General features: G+C 40.3%; 1 protein-coding gene across 2 annotated transcripts in view; it reads left to right on the top strand.

The window, feature by feature from the left end:
- TMEM65 (transmembrane protein 65) overlaps positions 1–2,708 on the top strand; it is a gene marked incomplete at its 5' end in the record, with an annotated part of 29,901 nt that extends 27,193 nt beyond the window's left edge. For both annotated transcript variants that reach the window (XM_083859110.1, XM_083859109.1), the window contains one exon: positions 162–2,708. In XM_083859110.1, coding sequence (XP_083715236.1) covers positions 162–254 — 93 coding nt within the window. In that variant the 3' untranslated portion in view covers positions 255–2,708. The remainder of the gene's footprint in view (positions 1–161) is intronic.
- Between the last annotated feature and the right edge of the window lie 10,691 nt (positions 2,709–13,399).

The following is a 13,399-nucleotide window of genomic DNA, read 5'->3' as shown; positions in this document are numbered from 1 at the left end:
TAACCTTGTCATATCTGTGTTTCTAGTCTGCATGCTAAGAAAAGTGTGACTCCCAGCTGAAAACTAGAACAAGGGGTGTGTGTTCCTGGTTGTGGTGGTGCATGGGAAATGAGTAACAACTGATCAATGGAAAATCTTAATTTTTTTCCCCCTTTCTTTAGGGTAAAGCTATTGGAGTGACCATTGGCTGCATTTTAGGAATGTTTCCTTTGTTGTTCTTTGGCGAGGAGGAAGAAAAACTGGAAGAAAAATAATAATCTTTTTACAAGACATATACAAATGTAAACTACTGTACCTCAATTATTCAATTATGCTGTCAATATTTAGGAAATAACAGACAGTAAAAAAATGTATAGACTTGGGAACAAAACCTTCAGCATGTCATTTTATGGAAACACTAATTTATTGTGGCCTTGTTGTGTTCAGTACTTCTTTTTATAAAATATCATCTAACTTTTTATTTAATTGTAAATTTTTTGAAGTGTTTTCACTTACAGCAAGATGTTTACCACTTTCCCCTTTGAACTTATTCTTTAATGGGTTATTACTTCAATAATCCACCATGGATGACAGTATCACTCCTAAGTTGCATATTGGTTGCTTAACAGTTGTAATTGCATGACAGAAATATCACTGGTGTTCATCAGGTCCTTCAGTGCAGATTATTATGAAGATCAGTGATGAGTAATTTGAAGTCCTTCACTTTGCAAGGTGACTGGTTGCCCCTCACCAGCCATCATTTTGCACTGCCTTAGATTAGATATTTCAGTGATATTTGACAGCATAGTTTCCTTTTTTTTTTTCATGATTCTGACTTAAGTGTCTCTGAATTGTCTTGAGATGATCATGTTGATGCTTTGACAAGGTAAGTGTTTCCAGTGTAGGCCCTCTACCAAGTCCATTTTTAAAGTGATGTTTTAACACCTTCTGTACTTCCATATTCATGCCTGTTTTTTTCTTTCTAAGTAGTGTTTTGAGGATTGAATTGAAATATCCTTAAATTTGTCTTCCTCTGGTTTGAGTGTGATATTAAAGAATTCAGACCAACTGTTTCAAAACCACAAACAACTTTTTAAATCATTCTGCTAAAAATAAGGTGTGAATGGTTGATTGGGTAGACGAGGCCAGGGAACAGTTAAGGGTATGAATGAATGCTGGCATTGCAGGTTTGTAATGAGTGGTTCAGTTGAAATGTTGAGTGTACCATCAGTCTGGATTAGAGGACCTGATTTGATATACCTTTGTGTGATCATCATCAAAGATGAAAGCCTTTGGTTTTTTTTTTTTTTTTTTTTTTTTTTTTTTTTTTTTTTTTTTTGAGACAATTAGTTAAGGAAAAAAGTAACAAAAATAGGAGAATTGAGGCCTTTTTTACTTTTTTTTACTTTTATTTTTGCAGTCTTACATGGCGTATTATAGACCTAACAGTGCAGTATCATGTAACTGAGGTTTTTTATATGGTTATAAATAAAATGATGACAACTATTGAATATTCATACTATTTCAGGATCTTACTTGCCACTAGCATAATGCTGAACTGCTAATTGTCCCTTATAGGAGAAGGTTTCTTACTTGTTTGAATACCATTTGGAGAAGCTGCTAAAAAGTGGCACAGCCAGGGCACTTTGAAAATTTTATTTGCTGAAATTGCTAGCACTTCTGAAACCTAGAAAGAAATGGTAAAAAAAAAAAAAAAAAAGTCCCCTGATGATTTTTATTTGTTATAGGAAAAGTCTTACTGTAACATGTGTGTGTTTTACAAAGCTTGTTGCTTATCTCATTGTTATAAATCTGACTTCTGTGTTCTCATTTCTGGAAGCCCTTTAACAGCAATACTGAAACTGATTTAAATGAAGGTGGCACTTGTGTCTGTTTTTTGAAAAGCAGATGTTGAAAGCTTGGAGTGAGCAGTCCTAATAGTGTATGCTGTACTTTGCACATTAAACCAAGCTGTCAAACTGAACATAAGCTCAGCCAAGCATCAAACACAAATGCAGAGGAGTTTCGGCTTCTGCTTCAAAGATGGAAGCTTTATTAAAATAAAATTAAATAAAGCAACAAACAACAACAACAAACCCCACAACTCCAACAACAACAACAACAACAAAACAACCCAAAAATACTCAAAAAAAGCCCAACCCAGAGAAAAAATCCAGAAAGGCAATGACACACTCCTTCAGCAACTGATTGCTGCTGGTTTACAGTACTTCAGTGTTCAGAGGTTTTTTTATTCATCCACACATTTTTCTTGCCTTAAACTTTCAACTTTTCTGTCTCTGCATGCACTTTTATTTCTATACAAAACTGTATGTATTTTCCACATTTTTCTTAAACTGAAGTACAAGTTAAAGCAGTTTTGCATAGCTTCTTTTGTTGCCGTTTTTACAATTATTTCAACACTGATTCCTGTCATGATACTGCCATCTTGATTGGAATCTTCCAGCAGTGGCCAAATCTCTGTTCTTTGGCATTGTACCATCAGAACACTGTTTTCATCACTCTATTACAACTCATGAGAACAATTGGAAGGTTGTGCCAGCTGTCAGAGTAGCATTTGTTTTATAATGGCAATAGGAAAGACTGTGTACTATTGTTAAATAGCTTGTGCATGTAAATCGAGTACCTTCTGTTGTTGTATGTCAAACTATTGTACTGCAACCAGTGCTTTTATTGAGATCAATGAACTAAAATATCTTGAAAGAAGTTAATCATGTGTCGTCTTGTTAAAATATTTAGTTGACCACAAAAACATGGAGGGCAAGTGACACATGGTAAGAAACACTGGGTATTTCAGTCTGATATAATGAAGAAGGCAACTTCTGGGGTTTCATTATTTCATAAAGGTGAAGAATAATTTGTGATGTGAGTGAATTAGTGGTGCTGCTGGAGGCTTAGAGAAGATGCTTGTTGGGGCCAGTCTGCCCCTCTGAGAATCTGGTAGTTTCCTTTGGCTGTGGGATCCACACTTGTGTGGACATGGCACTGCTTTGTGTGGAAGGGAAGATCTGTGCCTGATCCGTGCCCTGTCTCTCCAGAAGGAGAATGGGTTTTCTGGGGTATGTGGATGAAAGTAATCCCTGATGCTCTGATCACATTTACTAAAAACTTAACTGAGAAGACAAGACTCCCTTTATTTTCTGGTATGTTCTCCCTCCTTGATAAAATGAAAAACAAAACACTGCAGGCTTGTTCAGAGACTTCAGTATTGCTCTGTTTTTTTTATTATTTTATCAGTTTGTCCTGTGTTAACAGGAATTTTTTTTGCCTTGAAGGGCTGGTAGACCTGAAATTGTGTTTGAAATACTGTCTTCTATTGTAACTTAAATTATAAATGTATTTTTGACTGTATGTTATCTCTAGGAACAAAGAACATGCATCTGATAATAGGGTTACCCAAATCTTCTTGCCAGTGTTCTCTCATGCATGTACTTTTACATAAATTATTTGAATTCAGACAACATATTTTGTATTGTCCTTAATTAAATTGTTGAACTTTCTGTAAACTTTTGTACTACAGCAAAGCTGTTCTGTGTTTCTTTATTAGACCAGATGCTGGAGGAGAAATGTTAAAAATATCCTGTGGGTATTCAGCCTCAGTTATACAAAACAGGAATTTATTATATTTACGTTCTAAGCGAGTGGTCCTTTGTCACTGTCATAGGAAATACCACCATGGAGTGGTACTTCTGTCTCTTCATGCTCGGAAGAGAGCAATTTAAATAATTAAAATGTTTGCATGGTAAACTGGTGGTGTTTGTGATTAATATTAATCAGAAGTTCACTTGCACTTGAACTTTTGGAATTAACTGAGGTTTTTTGTAAGTAAACTAAACATTTTTGAACTTTTCTGGACTTTGGAGCGCCTCAGTTTATTTTTTTTTTACTCATTGGCCAGTCCCTTTTGTGGATGTCTGTGCAAGTGCTGTGAGTAAAACATCTGTACTGGAAGGATGGTCCCATTTAATTTTGAGAACTTGTACAGGCTGGCTGTTGTTTTACTCCATTGTGGTTGCATTGTGTAGTTGAAGTTCATTCATGCTGTTCAGAGAGTCTGTCACACTTCTACTCAACATTTCCCTCTTCTTGGTCTGATGTTTTACATGGTCTAATGACAAGCTGACAGAGCAGCAGAATATAAACTGAAGGCCTTAATAAAGTATGGAGGAATTATCACCCTGCTCTGAGAGTCTTGTGCCTCTGGAATTTTTCTATCTAAAATATTAAGAAAATAACCAGACCTCATAACACAAATTCAGGGTCCCATTCTAAAGTCTTTATTAGGTGTTTGTTAAGGCTGTTCTCTTGTTTCAGTGTTCAGGACCTTTGGCATCCAGTGTTGCTTCAAAATAGCATTGGGGCAGGGCAGGGGCTGTGGGCCAAGGATTTGGGCAAACTTGAAATTTCGAAGCCAGGCAAGATAAATGCAGAAGGATTTTTTTTTTTTTTTTTTATTTTGTGTTGGAAGACTTATGTGTTGGAGTGCTGATGTAGTACTCCTATAAGTAGATGATGCCAAGGTAAGGCCTTTTGCAGGCAGGAAATAGTTCTGACTTAACAGTCTTCAACTTAGTAGTGGACAGTATGTGAGCAAATGGCTTAAAGAACTAGATGCTGCTTCACAGTCACGAGTTACTCCTTCTGTGTATGTGTGCAAGGATCAACTTGCTGTGAAATACCAAAATTATTTGAGACCTTAAATGAATGCATTTTGTGTCTGTTTTGTGTTCTGTTTTTAATACTGTACTTATCAGAGTGTCTCAGTTTTGTTTGTTGGTACGAAAAAAAGCTTAAGCACTGCCAAACTTGTGAAGTATTGATTTATCTGTTAGAAAATAGAGTATCTTGTAATGGAATATGAAGTGTCCTGAAGGGGACCATTCACTGTTCAGAAAACATGGATCCAAAGGGTGAGATTTGCCATATGGGACCTACCACTGCCATTCCTGTTGAGAAGAGGGTTCCACTGAGCAGTACCATGGATTGGTAGAATAGTAACAGAGTGCTACCTTGTCTTTGCACAGCACTGCTGCTTGGCTTTGGCAGGGTGGTCTGTTTGCACTGTGGTGTTTCTTTATATTTTGCTGAAAATGACTTGTCTGTTACTTCCAGCTAGTAACAAGAAGGAAAGTGAGGAGAATGAGATTCTTCTCAGTCATTTTCCCTACACAGGGATGCGTAGGGGTCTTATTAAAAGAGAAAAAAACCCCCTGTGATTTTCATTCATGGTATTCCCCTGCTGTTATCTCTGCCTTGAGAGTGCTTTTGACGTGCTGGAACATTGGAAGATTTCAAAGGGCTGGTGAGGTTTCCCTTCCCCAGACTTGCTTCTCTGCACATCTTGGCCCTTGAATCATAGAAGGAACCAGCAAAGGAAAAGGGATATAAAAGGACAGGGGTCCTTGAACAGGAAGAGAAGAACGTGTACAGGTGATTTACCTTTGCAGTACAAGTGCCAAATTACCAAAGACCACACTGAAAGCCAGTTGGATATGAAAAGAGGAACAGCCTCTTCTGGTGAAGTTTCAGGTAGACTTTCATGAAGATCTGTGATTTTTTTCTCTGTGTGGTTTCTGCTATTAGTTACTTGCCCCTTTTTGTGTTGGAACACTGAAGAGTATCATTTTGCTGCTACACACTTTGCTCCCTGAGAGCTCCACAACCTCTAAGGAATGTCAAGAGTGGGGAAGAGTCTGCAACCAGAGCCATTGTTTGTAGGAAGACATCCCAAGAAGAGCCCATGCTGTAATCGGCTGTCTCATTTTCATTTATAGTTCTCATTTGCATTGTAAAGAGAAGCAGACATTGGGGTAGTTTCCCTGGGAAAAGAAATGGTTTTCTTGGATTGCATTAATTTATGGCAAGGGTTATTGTGCTGACATGCTGAGGAGCAGGACAGTCCTTCATGTGACTATCAAAGAAAGAAGAGGTTCCTCCTGACCCCCACTGGAAACCTTAACATCTCACAGGATAGTCCTCTCCTTATCTCTGCAGTAGATGAATGGCCTGGCTGTATGATTTGTCAGATTATGAAGTCCTAGGAAAGCCAAAAGGCAGTTGCATGTCATTTTTTTTATAGGTCACCAAGATGACATGTGAGGGGTTTGGGTACTTGTGAATTCAGTCACGTCTGGATATCGTTCAGGCTTCAAGGCTCAGTTTTTCATATTTTTGCAGGGTTCTTAAGATGGGATTTCCCTGCCTAAATGTAGATTTTCCACGTTGCAGCTGGGCTGCTCCATCTGTGTTGTGTATCTCGTGATCCCTTTGTTATATGGCAGAACCAGTCCTGCAGAGTGTATTTTGTGTGATGTAGGTGTTGCAGTTCAGGGTGGGATTGCTCACATGCTGCAAGCAGGAGGGTACTGGCTTACAGCCTCTGCACCAAAAATACTGTGCTGATGTTAATTCATACAGTCTTCTAATATTCTCTAAGCCATGGTGAATATTTGGAGTATAATGGAGTTTCAGCCCTGTCTTTTGCCCAGAGTTTGCACTAATTTTGGTTTGACCTGCCCTGTGCCATGTTGCTTTTGGTCAATGAAATTAAGAATTGTGCAAGATAGCTTGTTCCATGAAATGGAAGAGTTTATTTCCCCGTGAAATAACTGACTCATTGGATAGAAGCTGCTGACTGTTCTAAAGCAAACTGACCTTGTGAGTGGACCAGCTTGGTAGCAAAGAGGGGTGACAGGGAAACAAATAACTTCCTTAAACTTTCCAGCAGGGAAGAGCTGCTCCTTTCTTGATGGCTGTTCTGTCTGACACTCCGTGTCAAGCAGCAAATTACAATGTTTTTTTGGTTTTGTTTTCATTTCAGCTGCTGTGACAAGTGATGCCAATGTTCTGTGTTGCTCAGCAGTGGGGATCTCTGTAGTAAATTACTTTGCATGAAAAATGCAGTCTGCTAAAATAAACAGATTGTCTATCAAAAAGGAATTTAAAGCATACATGAGACAGCTCTCACACTTTGTGCCTGTAAAACCAGAGACCAGAGGGCAAGGACAGCAACTCAGAGGCTGGAAAGCTGCTGCTGCCAGAGGCACCTATTTAAGAAAGAAACAGTCTGCTGCAGAACAAGTCATAGGTGTCTTCTAACATACTGTTGTGGTTTGAAAGCAAAACGAATGAGAGGCTCCAGGTCAGAGATATAATTTAATAAGAAGAATGGTAAAAAGGTAAAAGTAAAATAAAATAAATGCAATAACACGAAGGATCACTGACAGAGTCAGAATACAACCTGAGCAGGATGGTGGAAGCAGTCCAGGTGAAGCTCTGCTCCTCTGGGAATCCAGTGGATAAGTGCCCTTGCACTGTCCCACATACCAGCTTATATTCAGGTGAGAATGCTTGGCTCCTCCCCTTGGGCAGAGCATCTCACAATAGCATGAGAAGTGTGAAATGGGTCCTTGATGGCCCATTAACAGAGATAACCCCTGGAGGGAGTTACCTATGACTCATGGGCCATTAGCAGAAGACACCCCAAAGGCATTAATGGGCCATTAGCAGAAGAGGCAGGGGGCTTGGGAAAACATTGCCCCACCTGGTTTCAACAGTTCATGAAGATGGTGATAGAATAAATACTTTGTGTACATCCTACACTGCAACCCAGGACACATACCTGGGGTGTCCTGTGATAAACTCTCAGTAAGCACTGTGGTTTTTGTGGATTTTATCTCACATCTTCATCTAATCTTATTCTGGGTAAAGTTTCCAGGTAGTGTCCTTTAGTTGGTGATTTGGTGATTTCTTTTACTGCCTCCACATTGTGAGAAAGTGCAGAGGGAGTGGTATTGCCACAGATGGTTAGAACAAAAGGTGGGGGAGTTTCTGCATTTCCTAAACATGCTTTTTTCTTTTCATGGATGCTCTGGAGATGTGTGAATGTTAGAAAAAATTAAGCATCTGTAGCTATTGCTGTCCATAAATGACTGTACTGCCTGCACTTGGCAGCAATGTGTCAGCTGTTGCAGGCATGGTGATGCTATAGCTGTTTTACAAACCATGGCCTACAGCTTTAATACATTTTGCTTTCAGTTGTGTGGAAGCTTCCTCCTAACCTTCATTTTTAAGTGTTCTCAGTTTGCTGCTTTGAATTAGTACTCCTCAGTGTGTCATTCCCCCCCCCCCCCCCCCCCCCCCCCATGGTAAGTGTATATGCATATTGAAAAATATTCCTCTGTTGGAAATATATCCATACTTTTAACTACACTTAGTCACTGTTGGAACATAACCACTCTTTTCTGTATATCCCATTATTCCCCTGTAGCACTATTATTTCTGCAAATAAATAAGTTCCATTTTCCAGTGCTTTAAAACACAGCATGAAATACATCCAGGATGGTCACAAGAAAGCTATAACAAATAGGAAGATCTGCTGGAGTTACTATCCCTTCATCCTGATACTCTTGTCTGTGCAGTGAAAACTCTGTCAGCCTTTATGAGTTCACAGAGGAAATGTCCTTCATTTTCACTTTGGCTTTCCAGCCCTGATGACTCCTAACACTCACTGGTTGTTCCCAATTTCTGCTTGTTATTTTGTATTTGAAATGTTTGAATTTTCTCCCAACCTCTTTGAATCCTTCTGACAGTATCCTGCCACTAGCAGAGTGTAAGCACTAGTTAAGGGGAAAAAAGTGTATTTAGTTATTTACATTAATATTTTGCTTCCTTCAATATTTTCTTTCCTTCTTCTAAATGCCAGTTATGTCAAACTGTGCTTATTCTCAACATTATTTACTAACCCTGCAAAAGCAATATTTTTTTTGCTGGTTTTCTCCACAGTCTGTGTCTGTCTTTTTTTATTCATTTTTTTTGTTCCTAATTTTGAAGAACTATTAGATTTTTAACCCACAGGAGCAAACTCTGGTTTTGCTGATCTTAGTGAATCAATTTATAGAAACTGGCAGTTTTGTCACTTAATAATACTGCTGGGGGAATCTACAGCATGCCAGCTTGTCATTCTTTTTTGCAGGGTAGTATTTGTCTCACTTAACTGTGACTGTCTAGAAGTTACACATCCCTGTGAGCCATGCAGGGAGTCAGAGAGGCACCTCTGCAGGATGTTGCATCCCCCTGCTTCCAAAGAGGAAGAACAGCTGACTAGTTCTAAGTTATGCCCAAACTTTAGACTTGTGGGTAAGCTGAGGTAAATCCAGTGTCAGCAATTTATGGCTTTGAACTCTGTGTAGTTTCTGGCTCCTCAGGACCAGATCCTGTGCTCATGGCATATCAGACTGGAGCTGAGTTTGAAGATTTGCTGCCCAGTCTGAATCCTGGGAGAAGATGAGCCAGCAAAGTCTTTTACACATCTGAATCGTGGGGGTGACCCAGCCCAGTAAAATGGGCATTTGCAGATGTGCTGGATACCTCCTGGGGCTGTCCCTGGCTCCTGGGACTCTTGACTCTATGATGATTTTGATACACAGCTTGTAGGATCTAGAAGATGAGTGGCTTTCGCAATCAGTGTAAGTGTAGAGAAGAATAATAGTGATGGATGAGAATTTAACATGACTATCCTCCAAACTTGGAGTAAACTCAAAGCTATAAAAAAGTCTTTCACCTTCAGGACTAAATACAACTAAATTCAAAATAAAAGTGTTGGTTTTCGTTTTGGTGTGGGATTGGCAGAGTGGCATTTCTCTTGGCAGATAACAAAAGAGCTGCTGTCCTTCACTGGATGAGGAGAGAGTCTGTTACTGTTCTTGGCCTGAAAGAAATACAGTGCCTCATCCCTATTGGAGACTTGCCTTAATGTCTTAAGTGACTTTTAGAAAAGCAGCTCAGATTCTTTGCTAGACGGCATTCACAGCCTCTAGTTCCCTATTCAGCTCTGGAAACCTGGCAGAGCAGATTCTGGCAGTGGTATACCAGGTCTTCTAGACAGATTGAAGCAGATTTGACAGGGCTGTATCCAGAACACAATAATGGAAAATGTGCAAAGACTTCTGTGAAATTCAGTGAACAGACAGCAGGGCCTCTGTCCAGTGGCTGCTGGGCTGATTTCCCAGCAGGTGAGATGCACAGATCACCGTGGGCGTTGTTTGTCTGTGTAAAGTGCATGATGGTTGTCTGGGAAACTGGGGAGGCTCTTTTTCCAGGAGCATAAGCTCCAGTTAAATTTGTGCAGCTGCTACAGGATAAGCACTTGTTGTATGCACAAGACCTGGAGTAAACTCGTGCTGTGCTGAGGCCACTCCAGTTTACTTCTTGTGATGAGCCTTTTAGTTAAAGTTAGGCCTGTAAGATCTGTGTGTAGGTGCAGAGCATCTACTGTGTGTAGGTGCAGAACATCTAATCATAGATATAGTGCATTCCTGCCCTCTGCAATGCTGTAGGTGTATTATTTGTCAATTTAATTGGGCTTTTAACACCAAAGTACATATGTAACTACTAAGGATCCAGTCTGGTGAAGCTGGAGTCACTCAGGTGTGGAAAGTTACAGTTCAGTGTTTCCCTGCAGACTGTTCTGGGTAAAAGGTTCATAGTTTCTGAGGTGCAGCACCAACAGCAAGAGAGGTGTGAATGTCACTTCAGTCTAGAAGATGAGAACTAGCTGGGCACAGGAGTATTTTGACCAAATGATAATAAAGGTTTCTCCTTAGAATATGGAAAATTTGGGTTTCTTGTGGTCACAAGTGTGGCAGATTTTGTCAATGACATTGAGAGAGGTTTTCCATCCCTGTTGCCTCTGCCTGAGACACTCACTCGTCCTGTCACAGCTTCAGCCCCCCTTGCTGACCTGATGTTTGGCCTCTAGTCATGTGGATGAAGAAATCTGCTAAAGGAGGAGCTGCTGACAGACAGCATCTGTGGCAGCAAAGGGTTCCAGCCAAGTCTGTTACCAGGAGAGATTGGGTTTGTACCAGCAACAGGGAGATGCTGATGCATTTAAAAGACAATTTGGCACTGGACACAAAACCTGCTGTCATAGCAGCAGCACAGTGCTATGCCCAGCTAACACTAAATGCTTGGTGCTGTGGAAGAGAGCACTAAAAGATTGTTAGAAACTCACAACTAGGAAAAAAAAAACAAAAACAAAAACCATGGAGTCTGAGGAAGGAGAGACAGGAGGAAAAGAGGAAAAGTAGCACTGAAGTCATGGTAGTTAAAATGGGATGTTAGTTTATTTGAACAGGGATGTTACATATATGTGAGAGATGCCTGCTGCTGTGGAGCTTTAATTAGCGTGGACAGAATGGATGGATCAAATAGGGAGGTGTGAGAGAAAACAGTATTTGGGTGTTCAAATTTGGGCTGATGAGGAGGGGGAAGTGATAAGTCAGTAGGACAGAAGGCAGATAAGTGAAAGAGGGATGAGTATTCACTTCCAAGAAATTGTTAGAAATAAGGAAAAAATGCTTTAAAATGTTATCAAATTAACCAACATATTGAAACCTTATGGGGCTGTGTGGACTGTTAGGGATATTAAGGCAGGCAGCAGGAATACACTTTGCCAGTATTCTTTGGGCTCAGATAATGGGGTTGAAAATCAGAGGTGCTTTGGTTGAAGATCTTAAGAGACTGCATTTTGTTGCTCTGTCTAACCTGCTTGAAAGGCTTGGCCTCCACATGGTTTTCCTTGTGATCTCAGGGTTGTTTTAGAAATGTTTAGCATTTTGTTGCAATTTGGCAGAGATGTGCAGCTTTTTGCATTTCAAAATAGAAATTGAGTAAATGGGGAGGGAGGAGGAGGAGGGGTAATTGTGTAGCTCAGTAGCAGATGGAAGTCAAGATATTTCCCTCTCAACTGGCTTCAAACTATGCCATCTTCATTAGCATGCATATTTCAGAACACATACTTAGTCTTTATCATTAATCTTAATATAGATCATGAATTTAAGTCAAGAGGCAACAAGAACAAGTCAGCATATGAATGGCTGTGGCATATTCTTTTCACTCAAGAACACATTTATCTTGATGACAACTCTGCTGGAGCTCTAGCAAGTGTGCTTTTCCAGGGGAGATTTGGGAGGAAATAGCTACTTACCTGACTGACTGTAATACAAACCTCACTCTGATGTTATAAATTACTTACTCTTAAACAAAGCAGAAACGTGTGTTGTTCTAGATAAGCATAAAACTGAATCACAATTCAAGGATCATCATTATTTAAACTTTTAAATAGTGTAATTTGTCCTGTGTGTCAATTCTCTCTAGTTCTAGCTGAATGTTGGGGATGATGGGCAGAGGAGTTGAGCAGAGAGTGAGTGATGGATGTTGTTTGTCCTGCCTTTAGTGCAGGGACAGTGAAGTGGACTGAAAACTGCCTGAATGTCTGGGCACAGAGCCATGTCCAGCCAGAGTACAGTCACTACTGGTGGCCCAGGGGTTGATACTGGGGCCAGAACTATTTAACCTCATTGATAATGAACGTGGCTGATTGTGTTACTGTGTCAGCACATTTGCAGATGATATGGAACTGGGAGGAGTGGCTGATGCACCAGAGTTGTGTTGTCATCCAGAGGGGCCTGGACAGGCTGGAGGAATGTGACAGGATCTTCATGATGTCCAGCCAAGGGATATGGCAAGTGCTGGCCCTGGGCAGGAGCAGCCCCATGTACTGCTACAGGCTGGGGCTGACCCCAGAAAGGCCCAAGATGACCAAAAGCCATCAATTGACCAATTGCCCTTGTGGCAGAGGCGACCACCCACATCTGGAACTTGTGCCAATAGGTGGGCTCCTTGTTACAGGAGAGACATGGACATACTGGAGCAAACCCAGTAAAGGGCCACAAAGATGGTTAAGGAATGGAGCATGTGTCATATGAGAAGGCTTCAGAGAGCTGGGATTATTTAGTCTGGAGAAGGGAAGGTTCAAGGGAACCTTACCCATGTGTGAATACTTGACTGGGGGGAGGGTAAAGAAGAGCGATTTAGTTCTCAGTGGTTCCCATTGTTGGGACAGGAAATTGTATTTAAGCATAACAAAACACCCAACATTTTATTGTGGGAGTGATTGGACGCTGGATCGGGCTGTCCAGAGAGATTGTGGAGTCTCCATCCTTGGAGATTCTAAAAACCTGCCTGGACATAGCACTGAGAAACATGCTGTAGGTGACCCTGTTTTGGGAAAGAGGTTGGACTAAGCCATTTATAGAGGTCTCTTCCCAGTCCAGTCATGATATGATTCTGTGGGTAGGATATATTTTTGTTATCACATGAAAAAAAAATTTTCACTGGAAGGAAACTGCAATTGTTCACATGGTTTCAGGTAAAAAATAGGAGTAAAAAGCACCATGTAGCTAAAAGTTCATTGATAGTTAAAACTTGAAAACATTGCCATGTTCAAGTCCATATTTTACCTTTTACAGGATTGTCAGTTCTTGTCAGAGGATCACAGAATCATGGAATGGTTTGGGTTGGAAGGAATATTAAAAATCCTCTAGTTCCACCCCTGCCA

This window comes from Zosterops lateralis (assembly GCF_965231275.1).
Source record: "Zosterops lateralis genome assembly, chromosome: 1".
In the NCBI taxonomy this organism is placed as follows: Eukaryota; Metazoa; Chordata; class Aves; order Passeriformes; family Zosteropidae; genus Zosterops; species Zosterops lateralis.
The sequence above is the reverse complement of the archived record's forward strand: the minus strand, read 5'-3'. Positions and strand labels throughout refer to the sequence as shown.